The sequence below is a fragment of the Erithacus rubecula genome, assembly GCF_903797595.1.
Source record: "Erithacus rubecula genome assembly, chromosome: 3".
NCBI lineage: Eukaryota > Metazoa > Chordata > Aves > Passeriformes > Muscicapidae > Erithacus > Erithacus rubecula.
In genome coordinates this window covers 29,750,141-29,777,587 of record NC_136689.1, presented here as the reverse complement: position 1 = coordinate 29,777,587, position 27,447 = coordinate 29,750,141, and the positions used below count along the sequence as shown (strand labels likewise).

Here is a 27,447-nt window from a genome sequence, read left to right as displayed (position 1 = left end):
GAGATATTGTTTTTATCATGACTTACCATAAGTGGTTATCTGCAAGCCTCAACATGCATGTTTCTGTTAGTTTATTATTTTTGCTGTAAAAATTGTTATTCTGCTTGAACTGCTGTTTCAAGATTTTTTTTAATAGGCAAAGAACAAAGCAATACAAAGTACATTTTTAATGATGAAGGGCCAAAACTTCCAAAAGCTTTAAGTCAATAACTGTGCAATTTATAAGGCACTTGAAAATGCCACACACATACAACAGCTCTTGATGAATCTGTAGACGAGAGTTTAGCTGTACAAGTTTGCTTTGCAAAGGGTGAAACTTATATTTGTGCTGTCCTTCAGGGAGTCAGGGAGTGCTCCAGGAAAAGTAATAGCTTCCCACTACTACAGGTAACTATTTTGTTTTGCTGTTTGGCTTGCTGTGTGATGGAAAGTTATGTGAGAAACCAAGCCTTGCCTATTCCAAACTCAGTGCAAACTATTTCCTCTGATCCTACAGTTTCCTGGGTAGGAGGCTGTGCTAATTCTTCAGGAATTTTAAGGATAGGTCCCATTCTTTCATTAATAATGTTCTAACTAGTAATTCCTCATGCTTTGCCTTTTATTGCTGTTTTTTTTTTTTTAACTGGTTTCATTACTCAGTTACTCACAGCGTTACATTTAACTGGCATGTTCTTCCTTTTTGTCTCACAGTCAGAGTGCAAGATAGGGATGTTAACCTTTTCTTCTGTGTGTGTTCATGAAGACATAAGGCCATCTAATCAAACAGAGGTGTAAATGGCTATTTCCCTGAAAAGCAGTTACCAATGCTGTTTTTCTTTGACAGGCTTCGTCGTCATTCAAAGAAAAGCAGAAGGGGGAGACCCCGTCACTGAGACAAGGAGTGGCCTTGGCTGGACAGTATGGAGGAAACGTCCCTCCATCCTCAGCCCATCATCACATTGCTTTGGAGGGAAAGCCAAACAGCAGCCACCAAGCTCTCTTGCAGCATCTGTTGCTGAAAGAACAAATGAGACAGCAAAAACTTCTTGTGACTGGTAATGATCAAAGCTCTAGCAGTACTAATTGAAGATGTTTTTAATAACATTTGTGTTCGGTTTAAACTAAATGTGGTAATACAAATAGCATACATCCTAACTCTTGGGAAAAGTGGAAGGGTGGAAGAAAAAAGGACAGCATCTTTGTTTTCCCTTTTAGTGATTTGTTTCAGTCTGTTAGCCTGAAAGAATTCAATGATTACAGAAAAGAGAAAATGATTACTTCATCACATTCTTTTGCAGCAGCTGAACTTCCCAGCCTGGCGAGGCACGTGGTACACATCCCACTGCATCAGTGCAGATGCAGAGTTCTGCAATGTACACCCCTCTTCTTACTGAAAGCTTTCTTTCCTGTTAGAACTGTTAGTTTGTTGTTTTTCACAGGGGAGTGAAATGTCCCTGTTTTGCAGGAGCGGTTCCTCTTCATCCACAGTCTCCTTTAGCAGCAAAGGAGAGAGTCTCACCTGGCATAAGAGCTGCCCACAAACTGCCTCGTCACAGGCCTCTGAACAGAACCCAGTCAGCTCCTCTTCCTCAGAGTACTTTGGCCCAGCTGGTCATCCAGCAGCAACATCAGCAGTTTTTGGAGAAGCAGAAACAGTACCAGCAGCAGATCCACATGAATAAGGTGAGTTCCCAAAGGAAAGAATTTCCAATAAATTTAAAAGTGGAAAACTTAACAGCCTTAAACCTGGAAGTTTAGTAATTGGTGCCATGTCATCAGAGACAATAGACAGGTTCTTGCAGGTGTATTTGTTTTTGTTTATGCATAGTTGATACATACCTTTGTATGCATCTTAATTTTAAGGTTCTGAAGTAGGCTACAATTCGAGAAAATAGTTTAAAGCTGCTTACGTTTTTACCTGACAGGTGTTTTCCTGCTGAATGGTAAATGATGTCTTAAAGATTGATTGTACTTCTGAGCTGCAGCAATCACTCCACTTGCTGCTTTTGAATTGCAGTAAAATTTTTCTGATTGTGGACTAGAATGTTGCATAGATAACTTATTTGAGCTCAAACCAGCTTTTTAATTTTTTGGGTTTATATAAGAAGCTTTCTAAACATCCAAATAATTTTTAATCTGTGTTTATCAAACTGACTTTTCTCTGGGAGTAACATGAAAGTTTCTTACCTATATGGTGATATAAAATGACCATGTAAGGAGAAAGAGAAAAATGTCCTGTTGCTAGTATCTGACACAGAGTTGAATCATGTATACAAGATTCCCTGTACAGAAACACCTTATTCTGAGCAGGGGCAGGGAAAAGAAGAAAAGGGAACATCCATTAATAAACAAAGAACAACAGATTCTAAATAAATTTATCAACACTTCTACAACAAAATCAGGTTGTAACCTGCTCTGAAATTAAGATATGCAAGTATCCTTATCTTTTCTGCACTTAGTACACAGCTTTCCACAAGTTGTATGCTGAACTCCATTAGTATTACAAAGATGTTCATTACACATCTTTAGTTGTCTTCTTTTGTTTTAGTGTTACTCAATAACAATATACAAGAGGCAGTGTCAAAGAAGAAAAGATGAAAAGTGGACGTTCAGCTCTTGTACCTAAAAAAAAAATCAATCCACCTTACTTACTGGGTGAATTTCCCAGGGGTTACTGATTCTTTGGAATCTACTAAGAATTCCCAACAAAATTAGAAACAAACCTAGAGTTTAAGTACATAGTTTGTACAGTGGTTTGATTATTAAATCTTGTCTTAATTAGGAAAAATGAAGACCAGAAAACTTCAAAGTTCAGAGCTGATCCTTGCATGTTAACCCCTCTCAGCTTGGGTGTTTTGATTACTCAACTAGGACTCCAGTTGGCTTTTCTTTGAGTATGCATTCCATATGTTTAATCAAGATGGCATATGTATATCTCGTAGCCTCAGGTTTTGAAAATATTTCACCTTCCCTCAGTTGTCTAAAAAGACTTCTTAACTGCTCAAGTATTGAGTCTTTGTACTACAAACCCATCAGTTCATGCATTCCTCACAAAGCAAAGAATCCCACTGACATATTTTTCTTAGCTAATATGCTTATAAATTCTACCATAGCATCTGGGGGTATATGCTGTGGCATATATGAGCATTTGTCTACAGTGTGAAAATTAAACTTGAGGCACATAACCATATATTTCTAGTCACATAGGACTAAGAATGCACTGCATCTTACCAGAGATAGATGGGATAAGGAAGGAAAAAGATTGGAGTTGGTTTGCCATAATGTTTATTTCAGTAACATTTTTTTTTTTCAGTTGAACTGCAGTGAAAATACATGCTAATGAGAATAATTTTCTTTCATACTTGAAATATGCCTTCATTCTCACATGGTTCTTTGTGATGAAGACACAAAACTGGTGAATCTAGCATTTATTCTGTACACTAGGCTATACACATATGCAGAGTGGAAATTTGAGTCTGTCCTAGGGCCTCTATTTGCCTTGAACCTCCATAACCTACTTTTGCCCCAAGAGTTTCTCAGTCTGCTTTACTCCTACTCCCAGAGCAACCAGGCTTCTTCAGCAGCACAGTAACTCCTAAGAGCAGCAAATGCCTGAGGAGGAATGAGATCATGTTTCAGCCAGAGAGGCAGTGGGTTTTCTGAGGATGAAATGATGATTAGACTTTACAATTTGCAGCATCCAGTCTCTTCTCCGTTCTCAGAAGAACCATTTTGAAAAGTAGTACTGAAAAATGTCAGTGCTCTAATCATGTATCTGTCCTCTGCAAGGACACAGAAAACCAGGGGGCTTCCTTATGTACTTAGACAACCTGATTTTTATAATCTGGAATTTAAGGGTAGCCAATAGACAGGATAGTGAAAAAGAGATCAAATCATGAAGTAGCTTTTAAATGGTGAATTTAAAGCTATCTTCTTTAACCTTTTAGCTAGAAGTTCTGATTTAACTCCTGGGCTACATAAGGTTCTTGAACTCTGCCAGAGTGGTAGAATATACTTTGTTCAGCCTTTAAAAATGCTTCTGTTCACAGTTGAAGCTATTTTTTTCATTACATAATCTGCACAGCTTTGCAATCAAACTCTGCTAAGCAGAGTTATAGTTATTTGAAACTTTAAACAGTAGATACTTTAGACCACGTAGGAAAACAACCAAATATTTTATTTCTTAGGATAAGTTTGGGCATGTATCAAGTGAACACGTGAACTTGTGTTTTTTCTGTTGTTCTGTCCATTACTCATCAGTTAGTGGGCTGCATAATGAAATCTGCAGAGAGATGTAATTCCTGTCTTTTCAGTCATGGAAAATGCATAGGTTTCATTTAAAAAGGAATACTCAAGAACCCTAAAAGTTTTGGTAATAAAAGACCAGAACCATTTTAAACTGTCAAAACTGTGAAATGCTAGTTGATCAAAATCTTAGAGCAAATTAATATCTTCTTTTTTGTTTTCTATTTCCCTTCACATTTTCTTTCTTATGTTTAATCTTCAAGTACTTAAGTCTTTAGTATTCAACTGAACCCACAGTTTGAGTGCTTGTCCTGAGCTAAGATGATGGGGCATGTGTTAGCACTCCCTGATAACTGATTTTGGACTGATCTTTTTGGCTGACTTAAAGTTGTAACAACAAATAGAGGAAGAGAACCACTTTTTCTTCACCCCATTGTTCTTGTATTTATCTAATATTAAAAGATTTTATTTTTCTTTTAAGTCAGTGCTGCTGTAAGGGTGACAACAAGCAAAATCTAACATAGGTCAGAGGTAAAGGATTCCCCTGGATCATTTACATTTTGAAAAGAAACAAATCATTGCCAAAAGGTGTGCCTCTGTCCTTACTAGCAAAGAGGAGATCCCCTATGGATTATTTCTGGTCAGCTGTCAGATGCCTGGCTTTTGATGTGGGAAATGGTATATGTCTCCCCTGAAGTCTGACATTTATACCTGTGGGATCTACTACACTGACCTTCTGAAAACATTCTGCAAATGTTGACATCTCCTCCAAAAGTAGATATAAACCCTTGTCCCAGAATTAATAATGAATGTGAAGTAACCTGAACTCAGCTTGTCTTAGGGAAGACCAGCTTTGCCATTGTCAGCTTTAATATACTTCTGTCCAAATGACAGCTTATTTCCTCATAACACCCTTTGATCACCATTGCAGATCTTCATTCTGCTCAATAAAGGGAGACAAAAGTCCAAAAACTCCCAGTAAAAATTAGTGCAATTGGATACCAAAAGACCACTGCCACAATAAAAAAACTTAAAATCTTGATATTATTGTGTATATCTGTAAATAGAAAGCTTTGACCCAGCCACTTGCAGAAAAAACAAGGATTTTGGTTTAACTAATCTAAATGCAATACTCCTAGCAGAAGTCTGTGTTAAAGAAAATCTCAGAAATCATAATGTGAAGAGTACTGAACAAAACCATCTGTCTTTAGAAGTTATTTTTGCATGCATGATGAATAAGACCTGCCTCTACTGAAGCTGAAGTCTTTGCTGGGGCCAAAATTTTATTTGATCAACGCAGGAACTCTATTTGTGTTCTTAAGTTGTGTATTCATAGCATTTTTGCAATTTTCAATGGTAAAATTCTCTGTATTGGGGAAGTAAAGGGTAAAATAATGGGGCAGTTGGTATTGTGCTTTAAAGTATGGGAGGTATATGGATAATGTTAAGGCTTATAAAAGAAATGCCTGAATTTCAGTTTTCATTCTAGGATGTCAGTTGGTTTGAAGCATCTCTGTTTAGGGAATTGGTGACCAGGAAAGCCTGTGAGGTAAAAATATATGTAGGAAAAATATTCGTTTGTTCTAATTTTGCCAATATCTCAATAAAAAATAAGAAATTTATACAGAAATTTATGTTGATGAAAAAATTGAACTACTATTTATGGCCAGTAGAAATATTGAAAAGATACAGTTAACCCCAGATTAATCATTCACTTCTCTGAATGAATTTAATGGAATGTGGGAGACCAGGTTCAGCAATACTAACTCAATCTAGCTTCATTAAACATTTTAGCCTGAGGTTTCGGCTTTTCAGCTTTCAAATCTGACCAGCATCTTCTGTAGGTGAGAGATGCTCCTTCAAATATTGCTAATAGCAGGGGATTATTTTGGCAAAACTAAAGGAACTCTTGTCTGTTTGGAACAGGAAAATGCCCAGAACATTTTCTCCTTTGATGATAACTAATGTTTAAGCCATAATGCAGAAGAATTATTTTGAAAGATGAATGCATCCCTTAGAAATGTTTTACTGCATGAGTAACAGGTACAACAGGTGCCAAGTTGTTTTCAGTACAGTGTATGTACAACACGTAGCTGGTAATCTGCTGTAGGGGAGAAGGGGAAAAAAGTGTTTAGTAAGAATATACATGAGTTCTTAGAAATGACTGCCATGTATTTAAAATTTACAATTAATTGAGGATGGAAATGTGTTGGTTGGCTGTTACAGGACTTTGTGATTTTGTCTCTTTGGAAAGATATCCTGCTTAAAACACTGCTATTTATAAGAGCATATAATTTCAAAGGAGAAAGTGACAGGCATGCAGCTGAAGGACTTATAAAATGGTCTATTGCAGTGTTCATATTATTTAGTCTTCTGTTTTTCTGTACAGCCAAGCAGATTAGGATATGTTTGCTGTCTTTTTCTTTGATTGGACTCTTGCAGTTATACAATGGAGTTGATATCTGTAAATACTTCCTCTCCTGCTGATACTATTTACTTTGACTCATGCATATCCCTCATAGCTTAATTTCCTGAAGATAAAAGCAAAAAATATATAGGTTACATTAGCATGAAGACATTTTTTTAGTGACCACTTGAAATGGAATGTGTGATAGCAGTAAAGTATACTGGTGAAATATAACCAATATGTGCAACCCCTAATTTATTAGGGAAATAAATTATGGCTTCGTTATTATTTTTCAACATCCCAGTAAAATTCAGATTATGCAATCACTTTTTCAAAATAAAAACAGATGCATTAAAATTAGGAGAAAGTCCTCCATGTAGCTACAGAGAAAGTCAGAAAAAAAAATGTAAGTGGGGGTTTAAAGCGAAAAGTTTGAACATTAAATGTGAGCAGAAGTATCCAGCTGTACAATGAAAGGACCTGAGAAGTGTTTAATTCAGAACATTTTCTGCTGTGTAACCCATCTTTAGATGGAGAAGATGGAAATACAGACTCTAAACTGCTATTTTCATGTGTCTCCATACAGGACTACCACTAGGAGATAGAATTTAAAATGAGATGTTTCCAACTTAGGAGAAATGTCCAGTAATGCCATTAGTATAATTACTGGAATAGGATGGGGGCAAGCTGTCTAAAAAAAAAACTTCAACAAATATGAAAGCATCGTGGTGCCACAGAGCAAGCAGCCAGCTGTGGCTTAGCAGTCTGAGCAGTAGAAGGGATTTGGAGATTTTGGGTCGTGTACCCCCTCATCCATGCAATTTGATCATGCTCCATCCCATGAGAAGACATGACTGTAGTGCCTCTTAGCCCCTTGCCTGAGGCTACGTTAAAATCACAGTGGGAAGGATGCTTTTAATGAAATTTTGCAGTAAAGAAGGCACTTTTTAAACCCTATTGAGTAAATATATAGAGACTTTCATTTCACAGAGTTTTAGAAAATTTAATTTGCTTATCTCCCCCTGTTGCTGAGATCTGGAGCAAATCACCTGCTGAGTTCCACAGCATGGGACAAGGCTCCAAAACAGGAACACTGTAAATTGAAATGCACACAAATCCCACTCTAAGTCTCTGTATCTCCCTGTGTGCTTGTTCTCTTCACTAGTTGCATGCAAGAAGTGTCTGATGGTGATCCATGTATAGATTCTATACTGCAGTCCACCATGTGTTTCCTCAGAAAGCTCAGCAGCAGATCTGTCCCCATACAGAAGTGTAAAGAAGAAAGAGCCTGACATAAAAGTGAAAAAGTACAAAAGAAAGGAGCCCAGTAATGAGCTAAATATGTCCTAACTTTGCTGTGGGCATGCACTCGTTTTCTCTTGGCTTCCCCTGCAGAAAAGCCCACCTGGTGTCAAGCAACTGGCACAGGGAATGGTTTACAGATGGATCAGCCTCAGTGATTCTTGTAGTTTATATGATTATCTGTCACACAGATGTTCCAGCTTGTGTTTGCTCACTTGCAGACAGCCATGCTGCCTTACCTGCCTTTTATTTCCTGCTTGAGGAGTAGGGAAGGCTCCCCACAAATAGTTAACTAATTAACAATAATGGTAATAATAACAGTAATAATAATGATAATAATAATAAGTGAAAGGAGTGTACCTGAGCTGATTATATCTAGTTAGCTTTAGTACTTTCTTGGTCAGTGTCATCCACTGAGAAACAACTGGAAAAAATTCATAAGTTTGCTCTGAGAAATTTTTCAGATACTGTGTAATGAAAGGAGGCTCTCCCCATTATCTGAAGTGTGAGGATTGCCCAGTTTAGGGCATGCCACCTGCAGCATGCAGGACACTCACGTTGTGATTTGCCAGTTACTAGAGTAAAGAAGAAGGATTTTTTATTTGTTTCATTTTAATAAGCCACTAAACTCTCATAACACCTCAAAAATGAAGGTTTGCTGTCACAGTAGCCAGACAGGATTCCTCTGAGGAATTTGCTTCTCCACTGATGTGAGGCATATGCATCAGAGCATCAAGTGGAAATGTATAAATTGATCTTTCAACTCTCCTTGTTGACTTCATGGGATTTCCTAAACCCAGCTGCAGTTTCTTGATCACAGTTTACATGATAACCCATCATTTTTCTGTATGCATTGTGTATGAATGAAACTGGATGGTCCATGGTTTGTGACAAAACCAGACTTTTTGAAGCCATTCATATACTCAACAATTGAGTATGTAACACTAGCTAAAACTCTGTTTGAAAGACATGATTGATGGTTGGGGAGAGACAGATGGGATGAGGAAAGTATGTAAGGATAAAGGCAAAAGGTGTTTTTTCCCTCTCAGAGTATTTGACTTAGATGATACAAAACAGTATTTGCTTGAAATTGAGTATGCCAGCTGAATAAATGATAATTACTGCAATTTCTTTGTCACAAGTCTGATTTGTGCCTCTTTCAACAAAGTAGGGATTTTTTTTTCAGTTTAGGTTTTTGCACGACATTTGGAGCATTTTGGAGTGCACTGGCTTATGTTGAACAGCAAAACACACAGTGCACATGATTGCAATGCTCAGGCATCTGGCACTTCTGCACAGCTGTACAAAAGCAGTTACTGGGCCAGAGCTGGTGCTGGCTGGGGAGCTGTGTTATGTCATCATTGAGATACCTGTGTGATGCACCACAAAGGCTGTAGTACATCCAGTCATGAGCAGATCTCCTTGTACCACGGGATAGAGGACTGGCACCAGCTTGTCACTTCTCCTTTGTTGGGTTTCAGTGCCTTCATGCTTTAATTGATAGAGATATTTGTTTGAAAATTCTCTGATTTGCTTATAAAAAAATATTAATGAGATTATTAGTTTGCTTACGTCTTATATGTGTTGCTCTACTATTTTGTGTTGTGAGTAATTAACTGTAAGATGGTGTTTCTGCATTCGTGTTTGAAGATGAAGGAAGATTAATTTTTTTAGTTTACTAGTTGTAACAGATGTGTCATGTTTTTCATTATCTATAAATGTGGTATTTTCTGCTGCAGAATAAAAAGTGACCTTTTGCTCAGGGACTTTTGTTCTTTTTCCTGGATACATCAACATTTTGATGGTGCGTGGCTACGTGGGTTTGCTGTGGACACTTTAATTTCACCCATACAGATCTGGTATTTCATGATGTTTGGCAGCAGTGTAAGGAGTTAATGCTTGTTCCCCTCTTCTCTTTGCAGATGCTCTCCAAGTCCATTGAGCAGCTCAAGCAGCCTGGCAGTCACCTGGAGGAAGCTGAGGAAGAGCTTCACGGGGATCACTCGATGCAGGAAGAGCGAGCTCCCGCCGGCAGTGCCAGCATTAGGGCTGAGAGCAGCAGTGCTGGTGTGGATGACAGAATAGGACAGCAGGTGGGGGCTGTGAAAGTCAAAGAGGAGCCACTGGACAGTGATGAGGATGTTCAAACCCAGCAAATGGAATCTGGGGAGCAAGCTGCTTTTATGCAACAGGTAATAGGCAAAGATCTAGCTCCAGGATTTGTAATTAAGGTTATTATCTGAATGAACATCACATGCGTTTTCTAGGCTTTGATAAGCAATTGTGTTTTGATTCACTGAGCTAGCAAATCCTGATTTACTGTTCAAAGAATTTAACAAATGCAGAAGTGCTGTATGTACACTTGAAAACATAGTGAAGCTCATCCTTATGGCCACTAATTGAGAAAATATCTGTTGCAATCAATTATTCTACATAAATCTTTGAGTAATAGCTGATAGTCACTGTATTAGCCCAGAATGACCTTACATTGCATAGTCCTAGTGAAACAGAACTCGTATCACCTAGCCTGTTGAGATCAGCAATTGATGGAATTAGTTTCCAGACCTGATTGATGAAACATTCTTCTGATTTTGAATCCTCTGACTTCTGCTCTCAGCTGTCTGTATATATTGTATCATACTGTAGTCTTGAACACTGTTAACATTAGGGTATTCTTTTCCCCAGTAGACAGGTACTGACTGCTATCTTGGTGGTCTCAGGCTGATGTATAAAATTTTAATTTAGAGAGAAAAGTACAAGGTGGTTATAAAGAGGCAAGGCAAGGCACTGTTTTAAAATTGCATTGTTTTCTTTTTTTGCACTGCTTGGTTAATTTTTCATTCTGTTTTATTTGATGATAAGGTCTGTAGAGACGTCCTTAAATGCAGCAGATGCAAGTACTGGTGAGAAGCAAAATGCAGCTTTAGGTTCCAGTCAGTTGTTAGGACATTGCACGGAAAGCACAGAACTGTTAACGTTATCATCTGATATCCAATCACTTGTTTGTTTGCTTTTTAAAATGAAGACTAATTGTACAATATCTCATAACCTTTACCAGGGAGTCTCATGGACAAATCCTGAAATAACAACTGTGCCTGAAATGGCACCTTGGCAAGAGGCAGGTTGATCTTGTCAGGGCACTTTGGTCAGGGCTGAGGCGCAGTCGTGTGTGCAGCCCCGAGCTGCATCCCAGCCCATCGCTCACAGCCAGAGCAGGGCTGGCTGCAGTGCAGGGCCTGTTTATTTAAGTCAGTGCTTTGTCAGGTCCCTGCTGTTCTCCTGCAGAAAAGTGATTTTGGGAGGGGGGGCAGGAAATGCCTTGTGGAAACAGGAAGCCCAAGTGATTCATGTGCTGAGGAATGCAGGGCAGGGGGGACGGGGCAGCGCTCCCTCTGTTTTTAAAGGCACTCTATGAATTGATTTATTGTCAAAGAAAATAACAAAGCGAGTAGGGAAATTGTTAAGGAAGCTTTCCAGTGAAACATTTCCTTCATATTCCCTTTTGATATGTTTACCTTGTTTTATAGGTTTACTTTTGTTAAGCTAGTTAAAGATTCATTGTATTAAGATCCCCTTTAATATGGATAATCCCAAACTGACCTGGACTCCTTGTCAGGTTTTTTTTCTATTAAAAATATTTATATTTCTAAAGCTGAGGTATTTTAAGGTGCAGTATCCGGTTTCAAAAGAGATAGTTGTTTTGCCAAATGTAGAAATTGTTCTAAAATATGTTATTAGCATGTGTTGTTTACATTATGTTCTAATACTATTCAATCTCTTCTAAAATGTTGCAACTTCTAAAGATACATTATCCTTTTTTCCTAGAAGGTCTCCAAACAAAGGACTAAATAGTTGTTGTTAACATAAAAGACCTCAATAGATAGAAAAAGATTTAATTTAGAAATACACAGGTGATTTTTATGTGTGCTTCATATTTGAGCAGAAATCTTTCTCCATCCTGCATGAAAAAAATTACATTTACATTGAAAAAGTGAAGACTGTTAAAATGAAATTATATGTGTTTCCCATTCTGTATATTTTTAATTTTCTTTGAAATCTGACTTCAGCTTCATCCAAAAAGGGATAGTGCATCTTTTAAAATACATTTGGGGAGAAATTTGCAATTGAGAAGAGTTTTGTACAACATCACTTCAAAGATGTGTATTCACAGAAGACAAAAGATATTTTTATAATGTCATTCAGGTGAGAAACCCCAATATATTAGTGTACTTTAATTTTAGAATCTCTCAAATTTGGATAAAATCAAAATAAGAGAAACTACCTGGAACCAGTGAAAAGGAAAACTGGGTTTAAACAATCACATTTCTAATTGATTATTGTCTCTTACATTTTAAATCTACTGTATTTATTATAATTTACACCCTTAGAGGTGATCTCGTTTTGTGTTGTAAATATATTCTGTTTGTATGTTCCCTTTTTTTGCCTTCTGATATAAGTCTCTTCCTTTCTCAAATAAAGTTTTTTTTTAAAAGATCCCCTTCCAGATATTTGACTTTGTGTAACTTTGGTAACTTAGTGGTGTTTTTTGCTTTGTACAATCAAATATGTTTGCTACACATTGTTGAAACAATTTAAACTTTCAGGAACAAACAAGGTTTTTTATTACACTATTCTTACAATAATTACACAAAGTCTTTCTTTTTGGTCTCTTGTTTTATCCTACATCAGCCATTATAAGTTTTAGTGAATGTGGAATAGTATTGATGCATGCTCATTTTCCCATCATGGCATCTGTCTTGAACACATGATCATACCATATAGGAAAGGTAAAAGCAAATCCCAGCTCCTCAGCTTCTAATTATCCAAAATTCAGATGAACTGTAATAATAATGTAATAATTTACATGACACTTCTAAAACCTGCCTAGACCTCTTATCTGAAAATGTGCTTGTTCTGACAACTTTGGTATTCATCCAGAGCTTTGCAAAACTAAAGTCCACCCATAAATATGCTGAGAGAGAAGCAATCCATGAACTTGGCAGACTTTAAAACAATTGCATGAGACAGTGAAGTCACAATATTGAGGACATCCATAAAGAGGTTAAATATCTTTGTGCCATTTCCTGAACTTTGCTTAGGATCCACAGAGAGAGAACTTCTTCTGCATAACAATCCCTTTTGCTACAGTGCATGAATTATTACTGCCAAAAGAGTTCAGAAAGCTATTGCATTGTAGTTCTTACAACTGTTCATTTTATTTCCAAATGCTTTATGCAGTTTTGATTCTGGCATAACTTTAACTAAAATAAAATCTATGTTTCAACAACATAAGTACATAAGAATAAATAGTTCTGTAAATCAAATTCAATTATTTTCACTGCTATGTATAGCAGCAGCATAATGTTTCATCAGTAATATAACCCCCCAAAACAGATAAAAGGTCAAGTGTTTACTGAGGAAAACTTAAAACCAGCATTAACAGTATAACATTGTACTGTATTTAGAATTATATGTCTTTAAGTAAATAATACTTTCATAACAGGGATTTTATTTAGCAACCTTTTGTTTAAATACCTGTGTTAGAATTAGAAGAGCAGCCATAAATGTTTTCAATTTACAACATTCCTGTATTGGAGACTGCACCTAGATTTTTTTCTAAATTGTTTACCATGTGTCAAAGCACCCATAATGAAGAAAATAAACATAATACAATGCAATTCACATGCCTTATTTCTTCCCAGGATGATGTGCGTCTCTTTTTAAAATTTTTTTTTAGTGTTTACTCTGTCCTGTTGTACAAGAAATAAAGCCAGTATAGTTGACAATTTAGAAGTAATTGCTAATAAATGAAGGAAAATCCTTCATAATATTTACATACTCAGATACACATTACTGGAATGTAGATTCTGCAACATTAGCCCTTTTGTCATCTTCTGGTATTAACAAAATAGGATTAAAATCTGAATGCCTCAGTGAAGCACAAGCACTTCAGACACTACCACTCATTTGTGCACTATCTTCATTCCATCTTCATCATCATCAAGATCACTTAGACTTGCTCCATGTTACTTAAGCCAACTATACCCTGTTTTTATCTTCACTGGAATTCTGAGGTAAAAATCTATAAACAATTGTCTCCAAGCAGCAATCTAAAAATGTTTACTTACTTCTCCCCCTTATGAACACTTTACAATTTGCAGCCAAAATTAGCTAAGCCAAATTAATTTCCTTATTGTATTCTGTCCTGCTAGCAGCATGTCCTACTTATCCACTTAAGAAATGTTTGTTTGATTTTCATTTATTTGTTTAGTTTCTGATTTCCTTATGCAGTTCCCATCAACTGGGTGGTAATGGAGTTTCTGTACCTCATTTCGTGGTGGAAGAATATAGTTTAGAACACCATCTGCTGAATTACTGGTTAGGCAAACACAAGAAGAGCATCCTGGATGAAATTATCTTCTCTGGGCTAGAGCAATAATACAAGTTATGTTTGTGGAATTTTACTGCTCTATTTGATAGGCTTTGTGCTTTTCATTTGTTCTTTTCTTGTTTTGTATTTTTCTCTTCTAATTCAGCCTAACTTGGATTAAGATTTAAATGTAAAAAATAGGATTAGCTGAAGCTGCATAGCCAGTGGAAAATCTGGGTTCCTCAGCCATGCTCTCACTCACACACACACACACAGGACTGGGAAGGTGCATCCTTTAGGCATGTCCCAGTTTCTGGCCCCCATTTGCTGAGCTCAAGTGTCACACTTCTGCTTGTTTTGCTTGTGGCCCCATAGCTCATCTAGCCTGTACAGGACAACCTCCCTGGCTACCTGTGGGCACACACACCTGCTTCAGCCAGCCAGGGATTACTAAGCAGCAGCTGAGATTGAGAGGAGTCCCTTAGTAACCTGAAATCATTCAGCAATGTGATTTGCTGTGATCATGGGGGCTTTGGTCACTAGAGTTGCTTTGACACACCAGATGCTGATTTGTAAGGGATCCAGTGCCTTGATTAACTGAATAAGATGTTTTGATTGTGGAAGCTTTGTTGCATTTGTTTTACTTTATTTTACATAGCTGGCTTGAAGTAACTGTGTTGACTTTAATGGTACATAGTCCTGAAATATGAGGGAGATGTTTTGGAGAATATGATGTTAAAAGTATCCCTCTATACACTTGATCCTTCCAGGATGGTTACAGATTTTTTAGCCTTGAGAAGTGCTGTGAAGGGCAGGATAAATGGAAATGTAAGTTTTCAACAATGTCAGACTTATAAACAAACCTGCCCTCCCCTCTCCTCCCTCCTAAATTAGATTGCCACTGCAGTCTTAGTTCAATTATTCTCTTTTTTTTTTTGTAGGCTGCCTTAGCTGTTTCCTTTAACTTTGCAGCCAGTAAGAGACACTAACCTTGCACCTTCCTGCCCTTCCTCAAGTCTGTGAGTGCAGTCTCAATATAACTCCTACACCACACAAGCTGGCTCTGTGATTTCTGGGATCAAACACAGTGTAGATGGAGCAAGGAGGTGGAGTGCTGTGTAGCTGGATTTGTGTTGTGAAAAATGTTCATTTATCAACATGCAGGGAAGCCTCTGAATATTTAGCCTGCTTGTTGTCAGCCTTCTTAAGGAATTGTTCATTTCTATCAAGTTTCTAACTGTGGTCTTTAAAATCTGTGTTACAGGAAGAATAATTCTTTTTTGTATGCTAATTCTACATGGAAGTGCATAATAATGTGAATAATTGCAAATAATTATTCTTTCCCAAGTAACTGTCCTTTCCCATCTCCAGTTGGATGGGAAAATGATCTTCCTTTCCTTTTAGAAAGCCTCAAATCTATTAACCTTTATAACTGTCAATATTTATTATTTAATATTTAATATTTATTATAATTTAATATTTTTTATTTTTGTCTCCTATTATAAACTTACAGAAGGCAATAACATTTACTTTATCATAAAATTAACGAACTGAATTGTCCGCCTGACCATATAGCATTACAATGTAAAAAATTATTTAATTTTATTGATACCTTCATGGACTAATGTTGACACTGCTTTATTAATAGATCCAAGAGATTTTATGCTTCTTTTCCTCTTTCAAATACTGAGGATATAACACCTTGATTCTTTTTCTTATTGCTCCTATTTGTCAGAGAAAGCAGAATGTCAGGAGACCACTGGGGCAGCACTAGGCAAAATTCCTTAATCAGGGCTATATAACTAGCATGAATCAAAAGCCTCCAAGTCCATATCCCAGTAATTATCACTGCAGATTTTAACAGTTAGATGATACAATTTTCTACCTTTGGGCAATTTATAATTTCCTCTATTCTACAGCACATTTTCATTAATATTGTCATTGAAGAGGATTATGTGTTCTTGGAAAGTTGCTTCTTTAAATGCTTCATTTTGGAAAGAATTCTGTTTGACCTCTGAATGTCTTTCTCACTGTAAATATTCATATGTGCACATGCACAATTTTCCACTTTTCTCCTTACTTTAAAATACAGGAGTGAGTTAATGCACTATACTTCAGTATATTTCTGGTTAAATCTTCATACAGCTACGTTGTTTAATGTCCTGGAAGTGCAGCTCAGCCCAAATGCCTTGGAAACATAGGTGCTGTAATGCAGAAAGCAGTGCAAAATCTGTCTCCTCTCATGTTCTGACCTGTGACCCTTGGATCCCCAGGAGACCAAGGAGGTGTTTCTGTTCATACTGCCTGTATTTCCTCAGCAAAGGGGCTTGTGCAAATTACAGCTATGAGATTGCAGCAGTGCAGCCACGTCAAGGGCTTGAGAAGGCTCAGCTCAGGTTCTCTGCAAAGCAGCAAGGAGGATCCAGTCTCATACTCCTCCCTTGGTCTTTTCCTATTGCTCCCATCAATAAGAGAAGTTGATAGTTTTTAGGTGGCAGCCTGCAGATTTTTAAAGCAGATCTCTGTTACTGAAACAGACCCAGAAGGAGCACAGGGCAAAGCACTGTTGGGAAATTCTCTCCTGCTGTGTACAGAGGGACAGCTACCGAGACCAGCTTTTTCTATGGCTTGTTCTCCTAGATCTTGCTCTATTGAAAATAGGAGCTGAAGGGTTACTGCACATCAGAGACCGTAATTCCATCACTCAACTTCTTGACTGCACACAGGGACAGGTGGTGACTGGTTTCCCTCATTTCTCAGCCATTTTGACACCTTGTCTAAGAGTATCAAAGGCACCCAAACCCAATAGCACATCTCTTGGCATCTTCCTTACTTTCTAGAACTTCTTGGCTTTCACCATTTATCTAAATTTGTAGAGGTCTTTTTCATAATTTCCCGTAAGTTTCTGCATATATTACAGTTTTCTGAAGCTGACTTTATACGAGAAAGCTTCAAATATTCTCTTCTACCATTTCTGGCAGAAATGAAAACAGGAGTGCTGAATACAGGTGCCATCAGCCCAGGTTCATCCATAGCTCTGGTTTGGCCCTTTCTGCAGGTAATTGTGTCTTGCTAAGGGTGCTAATTATTCAGTTAAAATATGTACAGCATTACCCTTTGTGCTGTGTGAGTGATTTTCTTTTTTTTTTCATAACAATCTCCATCCCTTCTCAGGCAAGCTCTGAGAACAGAAGCACAGGCAGCTCAGGACCAGCAAGAACAAAGGAACAGGAGCAAGATCTGTTTCTGCAGCAAGAGACTGAGAATTAGCATGGGGACTGTTACTTACCTTGCTGATGGATAATCCACTAACAAGGCAGGCTGCTCATTTTCTCATGTCCATTGACTACTTTCAAGTTAGATATGACACAGTTATAGTAGCTTGGACCCTCCTGTAAAAGAAGTAATCATTTCTTTCACCTCTCTGGCCCTTTCCCTCCATCTTTTAATGAAAGAAAATTACTCAAAGCCCATTAAGTCATTTTAATTTTCAAGCTCTTCTTTTAGTGGCTGTCAAAATGCTCTCAGGCTGTGAAATCGATGTGGAATGCACTGGGTGAGAGAGGAGGCAGTGGGTTCAGCCTGGTGGGATGTCAGACGCACAGGGCACAGCTTTGTGGAGTGCTGTTGTAAAGGTGACATGCAGGTGGTCACAACTGAGAAACAATTCCACAACACACTTTCCTTCATAATTTTGGTCATCAATACCCAATCCTAGAGGCCACAAGTGAGGATCATTGGAAATTTGAAAGGATACTGTGAAACTTAGCTGGTCAATAGTAGAAGTGAGTGTTTGGTTTTTTATCTTACTGATGTGGCCATCTGCACATTTAGTGTCATCCCAAGAGGCTGAGTATAAACTTATAGACAGGTACTTAGAGTGGGTCAGGTACATTAGATAACAAAAAGTTTTGAAGCTCTTTACCAGGGTCAGGATCTTTACCAAGATCTTTACTAAGGTGTCTTACCAGGATCAGCTCTACTGTGTCTACTGCATGATTACTTTAGCTAGTACTTAAGGAAATCACAAGACAGGGCACTTAATGTTTGATGCACAGCAACTTCTTATTCATGAAGTTCTGACATTTCCTATTTTTTTTCCTCACCTTTAATGTATGTTTGTATTGAAAAGTCTTGTCTGGTGAGTGGTTTATAACTGGAGGAGGATTTGGCAATTTGGAAAGCAGGGACACAATTCCACTGAGATCAGTTGCATTAAACCTGCAGAATCCCATAAATGAAAGAGAAATTGATGTCAAGGAGGACATGTATATATATATATATAAATATATATAATGTATTTTGGTCTTCTGTGTTAAGTTCATCCATTGAACTTAGAATTTCTGCCTAACAAAACAAGGAGATTTTAAGCCATGCAGCTGACTGCACAGCAGAGATGCTTTGTGCAAAAGGAGAAGCTGGAAAGCAGTCTCACAACTTGACTGCTTTAGAAATCAGACTCTCCCCTCAGGCATTGCCTTCTCCACAGATCTCTGTTACAGTGCTGTGGCATCAGCAGTGAACAACTGGCAGTCATTACTGGTGCTGTGCTCAATCCCTGTGTTGCATTGCTTCTGAGGAGTGCTGTGCTGGAGGAGGTCCTCAAGGCTTACAGCACTTCTTTGGAGCAAGGAATAAGAACTAGAAGAGAAAATAATGAAACTGTCCAAACCCTTTGGTCTGAGTAGTTCACCAACGGTATCACCAAGGGCAAAACTGAGTTTCTTCAATGCTGGCAGAAGCCACTGGACTGGGTTTCATGTGCTGTCATAGGTCTAAGTGCTGGACAGCATTACTAGAGCAAGGAAATGTTGCCTAGTTCTCTCTACAGGCCACTGAAACAGCTGTGGTGGTTCACAGGGATGGAGGCTCCTCACAGCATAAAACTTGTGTCCATAAAAAGGGTAATGCTGGAAAAGCACCAAAAGGTGAGAGGCAGAGTAAAATCAGAGCAATTATACCCAAAGCTATCACATAGTTTTTCCCCTTCAGTGATTAACTCCTACCCAGAAGTTTCTCCAGCCCCTTCTCCCTCCCATGTCTGTCTATGTAGGTGTCCCCTGGTGTACCAGCCCAGAACTCTGGCAAGTTGTCTGGATTTGTCCCATTACAATCAGAAGATGTAAGAGACCCTCTTGGGAAGGGCTGTGAGCCTTTAGTCACCACTGCTTCTCACAAGTGCTCAGCCCTGCTGGGGTTGGCTGCTTGAGATCCCTCTAGGCTCAGAGAGCAGCTCTGTCCCCTCCTGGGAATGATGGCATCACTTCAGCCAGAGGCTCCAGATTTCCACCTGCTACAAAATATTTTTCCCACTGTCCTTGTTCTCAGAAGACAATATGCTACTGGGGATCAACTTTTTTGCCTTTTAACATGCTAGTTTAACCCACATTATAGAAAGTTCAGACTAAATAATTTAAGTTGAAGTGCACTGGTCCTTTCAGGGAATAGAAGAGTTCAGGCAGTTAAAGAAAGGTTAAAAAAAAGAGCTCTCTCAGGTCCTACCAAAGTGAGTTGTTAGTCTTTGCTGTCCTGTCACTGTTGTCTCCTTTGATTAGATTCACTGTTAAACACAATTTTTTTCTGATCAAACAATGGAGATTAGTTTCTAAAGAAAGCATTCAAAGGAATAGAAGAAAAAAGTCTCAATTTCTAATTCTCCATATGACTACATCTTGAATCACACTTTAATAACTTGAGAAATATCATAAATTTTAAAGATTGAACAAAGATTATTAATGTTTTATCATCTTTTACATTACTTCTCAAAAATAAATTTGCATTTATTTTTCTAGCTGACGCTCTTATTTTGATTTAATTGAATAGAATCAGTTAATAAACTTAATACTGTAGCTCAGTAGTGGATCTGAAATCAGAAACACTGAAGTTAACATTGTTTCATCTCTGAGTTTTCTGGGTCAAGGAGATAGATAAAGGGAGGATGGAATATCTAAAATGTTTATGAAATTATCCAATATATATTTCATCAGAAAGGGCCAAGTTACATTTTAAATTTTTTTCAATGAGCATCTTTTCATGTGCTGAAATGGTTTTCTTTTAATTCTTAATAATCTTCATATTAAAAATATTTTACAGTCTTCAGAGTTTCTCATTTATAGGAAGGGTTCTGTATGTCATCTCAAAAAAATCCCAAGGATTGGGCATTTAAATGTCTCCTTAATTGATTAAGAGCTCCTTCCAAACTGATTTGTGGCCTTTTCCCTGTTGTACAAAACCATTACACAACAGAAATACCAGATATTTGATTTGACATCATCAACCACTGAAAGATGAGTCAGAAATGGATTAGCAAATGTTCTAGTTGATCTTAATAGTGTAGTGACAAGTAAATTCAAGGATGACAGATGATCCCACTGACTAGCAATTCTTCTGAGTGTGTTATGGTGTGGATAAACATGTTGGCTTTTCTAACAACTGGCCATGAAAACAAAGAAATTTGAGTTGATACTGCTGTGGAAAATAGAACTGAAACAAAAATTCATTTTTAATGCTTTGAGTATGTGAAGCTTGCCTAACTCTTGTAAAAGACTGACAGGAATATGCTAGGATCTCAGTGTGGAAGATAACCAAAATGTTTATCTTCACTTTACTGGGAGGATTTTATTTTCCCCTTGGTTTGGAGCATCAGCACTACCCTCCACTGTAAATCCAGTAACATATCTGGAACTTTCACATGCTCAGGGCATTTTAAGCACCAGCTTTATTAATAAATAAATAAGGAATTAACTTCTTTGGCACTTTAGACCAGTGACCAAAGCTGGGGAGCCTGTTGAATATGCTACTATATCCCCTTTATTTTTGTGGGCATCATGCATTTTTAGAATGGTTATACATTTCCCTGAACCAATGTAATATAAAAGATTTACTGTTACAGTTTGTGTGTGGCCAGGCAATGGCATATGGAAAACATGTTTCCTGCTATTTAATTTAATTACTCTAATCACGTGCCAGCCCCGGGCATGTCATTCTGGACCTCTGAGGCTCTTTGTCTGTCAAAGAGATGGACAATATCTTGGCTTTGTTTAGTTGCTCTGCAGGCTGCAGATAAAACCACTGAAATACTGACTGTTTGTTTAACCAAAACTTTGCATTTTAACCATTTGGCTTTGATTTTTTGTTTTACAAGAAAAGATGACATTTTGGCCTTGGTGAGCTGAAAAGGAAATATTAGGGATATGAAGAAGAACTGTCACTTTCAGGGCTTAATAGATGAAAAAGAATACTCTAGCCTTCTGGTCAGAAATCAGCTTTGTTAGCAGAAACTTAAGACACACATCACTGTTATTTTAGAATTGCCTATTAGCAAGGGCAGCTGGAAAAGTTCTGTTTATAAATGCTCCTTTCTAATATGGTTAGCCCTCCATTCAACAGTTCCAGTAGATTTTTGTTTCTTTCATCTCAATAAATGAAATTGTTACGGGTGAAACTAAGATTCCATAGCAAATACTTATATCAATACCATTGCAGCCAGGTATAAGTTAGTTTTTATGTTAACAAAATAATATTATTTTTATGTAAGAAATATCTACAAATGACACCTCTAAGTTTTTTGACAAAAATTGAAGAGCAGTTAGAGTACTCTATTCATATTATAAAACCCAAATCTACAGAAAAATTATTCAAACACTTAGCCTTAAGTTTATCTTTAACAGCACAACTTCCTTGACCTTTTCCTGCAATCAGAAGTGATGCTAAAAGTATTTAAGACTGTATGAAGATACTATTTCTAAAAATCAGGTTGTCAGGAAAAAGTAAGAACCATGTTTTAAGCAAATTCCATCTTATAAGGTATTACTAGATATAGAAAGATTTGCCAACTCATTCTTTTGGAAACTATTGAATACAAATTTTTAGTATGTTTCAGCAATAAATTAATGTACTTCTTTATACAGTAGTGTGCCAGCATCCTGCCACAGTAATTTTTTAACTATATAATGTGACAGAGGATGGGTAGATGGCCTATGAATATGCTCTGAAGAAGTTTACATCATCAGAGGAAAACATTGGTGAGATGACATGGATGCACGAAAGGAAAATGTCCATCCTAACAGTTTACTTAGTTCTGATATTTCTCCAACTGGCTTTACTTTGTTTTTTAGCTGATTCAATGAGATATAATAGGTAACACTTATTTCCTCTAAGGTGCAGAGTACAGCAATGCAAGAATTAGAAATGTTTACTATGTGCTGAATTACAGCTCCTGTCCCCTTTAGCCTTGAGCTAACCACTAGATGACACTACTTCCCACTTACTTAACAGGTGTGGGCATATCTTCCAGTCTCCTCATGTAACAGTTCATATACTTACATGCTTCTCAACCAAAGAACTTCAAAAAGAATATTGTGCAGGAATTGCCTTCACCACTATACATTTTGATGAATTTTGTGTAGATAAACATAGGTATTTAGGAGTGTGCATGAAGGTGTACACAAGCAGCACATATGTCTTTGCATTTATAGAAAAAAAACATAACTCACTGTGAGTCTTTAGGGTGTTGTAACTTAGCAAGTGTCAATGGCAGCTCTATATAAAAGAAATCAGAGGAAGTCCAAGAAAAACTTAGTAGGCTGAAGTTTGTGGAGAACGTTCCCCTTATCCCCTATCTCCTCCCTTCCCCCCCCAAAAAATACAGTATTGGCTTCAGTACTGTGATTCTGGAAAGGCTGAAAAATATCCCACTGAGGAGTCAGGCAAGAGTATGCTGCACTATTCAAGTCCAAAGATGACAAAGTGTGAGGAGGAGAGAGACAGAGAAGAGCTGTCATGTAAATCTATAAGGCACCGGCTGCTGCGGGTTTTGAATTAGGAAGAATGAACTTTCCAGAAGGATGTGTGGAAAGAATCCCACGTTTTTAAAGGCCTGATTTCCAGAAATCCAGAAGCTCCAGACTACTTGAAAAACAGATCCTCCAAAGTTACATTTATGCTTCTGATTTGCATGCATGAGAGCATGAGGATATGTAAGTGGAATAATAACACCTTCAGATACATTTTTATTTGTGCCTGTGTCAACAAGTATCTTGCTTTCTTAATATTCATTTCAGTGATTTATGACCCATTTTCTCATATCACACATGTATTGTGTGATATACTTAAAGATTATTTTAAAGAGCTACACTAAAACTTGTCTTCAAAATCAGTTTGTCAACTCTTAGTGCAACAATGCACTACCCATAGTCAAAAGTAAGAATTACTTTTAGTTTAATAGTCTAAATTTGAAATGTTATAAATCTTCTTCATTTTCCCCTTATTTTAATCCTGATCTCCCACAGCTGTAGCAATGTGGATTGGCTACATTTTTATTTCCTGTCACATTAACCATGTACTTCTGCACTCCTGTTGGAGGTGCCTTGGAAGCAGGGAAGGTGAGACTCCTTGCCTTGGAATGATACTATTCTCCATTTCAAATTCTGTCACAACTCATTTTTTAGCATTTTTTCTGTTTCAATGCAAAAAACTTCTAGTAAAGTGTAATGACATTTTAGTGTCACATAAAGTCTATCTAGCACTAGATCAGTGAGGAAGGTATTTTTGCTAACAAGCTATTTATGTTATATCAAGTGTATTTCATAAGAGACAAAAGTCAAATTGCTGATTTGTGGGGTTTCAAGAAGTTCCAGGGCCTTGATAGTGTCAGTTTTGCTGTCTCTGTGCAATAGTTCAGTTAATGCAATGTTTCCTGTAGTTCTGTTGAGTGTTTGAGAATTGAATTTACAAATAAAACCACTCCCATTCACAAGTAATTTCTTCCAGCTTACAACAGTTCAAGTCAATGCCTCCTAAAAAAGAGCAAAAATATAGCATAAACAGCAGCATACTTGCAAAATTATGTAATTTGTCAACAAAAAAGAGATATGTTTATCTGTTTGCAGCCAGCAACCTAACTAGATCCATATAAGAACTGAGATTTTCTCTGCAGTTGAAGAGTGCTCAAGTCCACAGAAACAACAATGGCTGGAATCAAGGCTACCTAAATTGCAACCATAAGCAAAGTAATCAAAATCAAAGATACTGTTTTATCCTGTACATGTGCTATTTGGATGGGTTAATTTATTGGGGATTATGGATCTGAGGATAAAATATAACTAATTTTGAACATAAAATAAGAGAAAAGCTGAGAAGTAAGATGTTAGCCAAAGGTTTTGCTTGTTTATTAAAATGCTCTCTTGCATTTAATCTAAACAAATGTAATTACTTTTTCAGACTTTGATTTCCTCTGCAAATCTGGTGCTTTTACATTTCATTTAGACAGGCCATTTAGGTGAATTGCTTCTTTTCACCAATTTCCTACAGTTTCTTAAATTTGTCAGTGAACATATATGAGCAAAGCCTGCTTAGCAAGGGAAAAAGTTCTCCACTATATTTTTGGTTAAGCATGGGCTCCAGAAAGTTTAATTAGAGCATATAAAAGCAGGCAAGACAAGAAAGCAGCTTATCTTCAGACCAGAACCTGGAGCTTGCTGCAGTGAAAACACTGCTGATCCATGTGCTGCCTGAACAGGGAAAATTCCCTGCTCACTCTGATTATAAAAGCACACGGTGTGAACTTTTGCTTTTGAAGGGGGGGAGATAAAAAATGTTGTTTTTTCTCAAGTTTGTTCTCTCCTTCTTCTAAAGGGCTTTAAGTTATGGTGACCCAAGAAATGCAGTACTGTGGGGCTAGTCTCTTCCCTTTCTCAGGGGTGGGAGGGAGGCATAGGAGGAAAGAAGCTTGGTTATACCTGCAATGCTTGTGGAAAAGAAATTATGATTTAATGATGTTTCATTCTTGCCCTGTAGCAAAGGAATTCTTGTTAGCTGGATCTGACATGGGGGAGAAAAAAAAAAATACCTTGCCCCAAGTAACTAGAAAGGCAGCAGAGTAAAAAGTGTGCAAGTAATCAAGTGGATGTGAGCCAGATTCAGGAAGTGGAGAGTCACCTATTCAGCTTTGCACAGCCCTGGAAACCAGGTATTTGTAAAGTCCTCCCTCCTCTCTCACTCACATGTGTGACTGAGGCAGCAGGAGCAAGATTTTGGAGCAGTGCAAATGCTGATGGAGGGGAGAAACAGCCTTTGTTGTGAGGCTGCCTTCATGTCTGCAAGGACACTTGAGTGCCTCCTGACAGCTGCTGTGAAAGCTCAGGCCACATTACTCAAAGCCACTGCATTTCAGTTACCATTTTAATTGCCTTGCTGAAACTTCTGCTTCCATACTAACAGATTAGAACAATCTACCATATTACAGTTTGTACTTACTGTACTCTCAACTCCACTGTATAGTCTGGAGCAATGCAGTTCAAAAGTACATTTTAAACTGAGCATAGACCAGTGAAGTAGAAGTTGAGTTTTATTTTCAATAAAAGAATAAAGTACCCTTTTGTGCACAGCATTCAGTCAGTTTATAGTGAGGAGTTGTCAGAAGGAGTTGCTACTTCCCCACACATTCAGAAATATCAAGAATTCTTTGAAAAATAACCTGAAGACAACACTAGGAAGCTCTATGTCAATTCAGTGAGATTTTGTTGTCAATAGATATTAATTTTGTCTGGCATTTTCAAATTACTTTTTACCTTAGACAGCAATGGTGAGGTTCTTCCTCTACATGGAACCATGTGGTGATGTTTCCTGCAATGGTATGGCATGTTTCTTAGCTCACAAGGAATGTCAAAGACCACACAGGAAAAACAAACAAACAAAACCATGAAAAAACCCTAAACCAACAACAACAAATTATCAAGAAAGAAAAAAAAGCAAAGATACAGAAACAGAAAAAAAACAGCAGCAGATACAAAAAAGAAATGGCTCTAGCAAGCTCAAGCTCGTTAGAGAGAAGCTTTTGAATGTTGAAAAATAAAAGATGGAGCTATATGGAACAATTTCTGTGAAATGTGTTACACCTACAGCACAATCCCTTTCTAGCAGTTGCTCATTTTACTAAGCTCATTGTAATAGTTGGTTTTATGCACTTGAGGTAGCCAGTAGTGTCCAAGGCACAAGATTTATAGTTTGCTCTGGGTATAATGGTATGAGAGGAGGCTGCCAAAAAGGACTGTGATTTGAAGAGGGCGCCTTTGGTTTGGTAGGTGGTGTGTTTCTTCTGTGGCTGGAGTTCAGTAGACAAGTTGTTTGATGCACTGGCCAACGATAACTGTCTTGGGAGAGGGAGAAACCCAAATCCTCCAAGTTTCAAGGAGAGAGCAGAATGAAGTACTTGGGTATGTGGAAAAAAAAAAGGAGATGACAAACTCCATGCCAACATGAAGTAGATCAATTCATGGGGCACTTTGTGGTCTATCACTTAAACAAATAAGATTTATTGACCCCCAAATCATGGTAATTTTTAGTATTAAATGGACCTCTTTTGAAGACTAAGCTGCTTGAGAAAAGGAGACAGTAGTTTTGGAATGGAGCCCTCAGCCTTAGAAATAACACTGCTGGTTTGGCTCTGCTTCCAATATTGTTGCCTAGTTTTAAAGCTTTTCAGCAGGACTTCTCTTCAGTCTGGTGATCAGCATGAATCACTGTGGAGCAGATTAACACAGTGTTTTCCCAAGTGTCTAATCTCATTTTAAAATCAGAATACAAACAGCAGCAAAGCATCCTTAAAACCCATGGAGTCCTAGGAGCAAGCTGAAATTCAGCCCCAGTAGGCATTCCCATTACCTCAGGCTCCATGGCTTCACTTGGATGATCCAAAATTCTTGGAAAGTTCTGGCATTTCTGCCTTGACCTAAAGCATTGCCTTTGCATGCTGAGTGCAGCTCTCAGCTTGCCTTTGAGAGTGGTGTTATATGTATAACATCTTATCCTCTAAATCCTGCCTGCTGAGTGGATTCTTCCTTTCAAGCTCGCTTTTTATTGCTAGAGGGAGAGTTTTTGGAGGAGCTGTGTCTCTGTTCCTTCTCCTTTGCTTCATGTTTTTTTTGCTATTTTAACACTTTTGAAATCAGGGAAGAGCTTTGCACTTTCGAACCAGTGTGAGTCCTTCCAAGAGGCAAAAGCTGAGAGACACTGATGGAAAGTTTGCTAAACAGTTTACATGCCTCTACAAGGAGACCAGGCTAGGAAAATGCAGATTAAGGTCTTTTCAAGTTAACCAGAAAATTCTCTTTGTGTTGCTAGATTTGGCATTTTTGTCATCAAG

At 37.7% G+C, this 27,447-nt stretch overlaps 1 protein-coding gene across 12 annotated transcripts in view; it reads left to right on the top strand.

Moving 5' to 3' along the window:
- HDAC9 (histone deacetylase 9) overlaps window positions 1–27,447 on the top strand; it is a 452,666-nt gene that overhangs the window by 256,474 nt on the left and 168,745 nt on the right. For 5 of the 12 annotated variants that reach the window (XM_079302270.1, XM_079302269.1, XM_079302268.1 and 2 more), the window contains 3 exons: window positions 824–1,034; window positions 1,445–1,662; window positions 9,856–10,125. In XM_079302270.1, the coding sequence (XP_079158396.1) occupies window positions 824–1,034; window positions 1,445–1,662; window positions 9,856–10,125 (699 nt within the window). Of the gene's footprint in view, window positions 1–339; window positions 388–823; window positions 1,035–1,444; window positions 1,663–9,855; window positions 10,888–27,447 lie in introns of those variants that run through there. The other 7 variants (XM_079302264.1, XM_079302263.1, XM_079302273.1 and 4 more) reach the window with 2 other exon arrangements.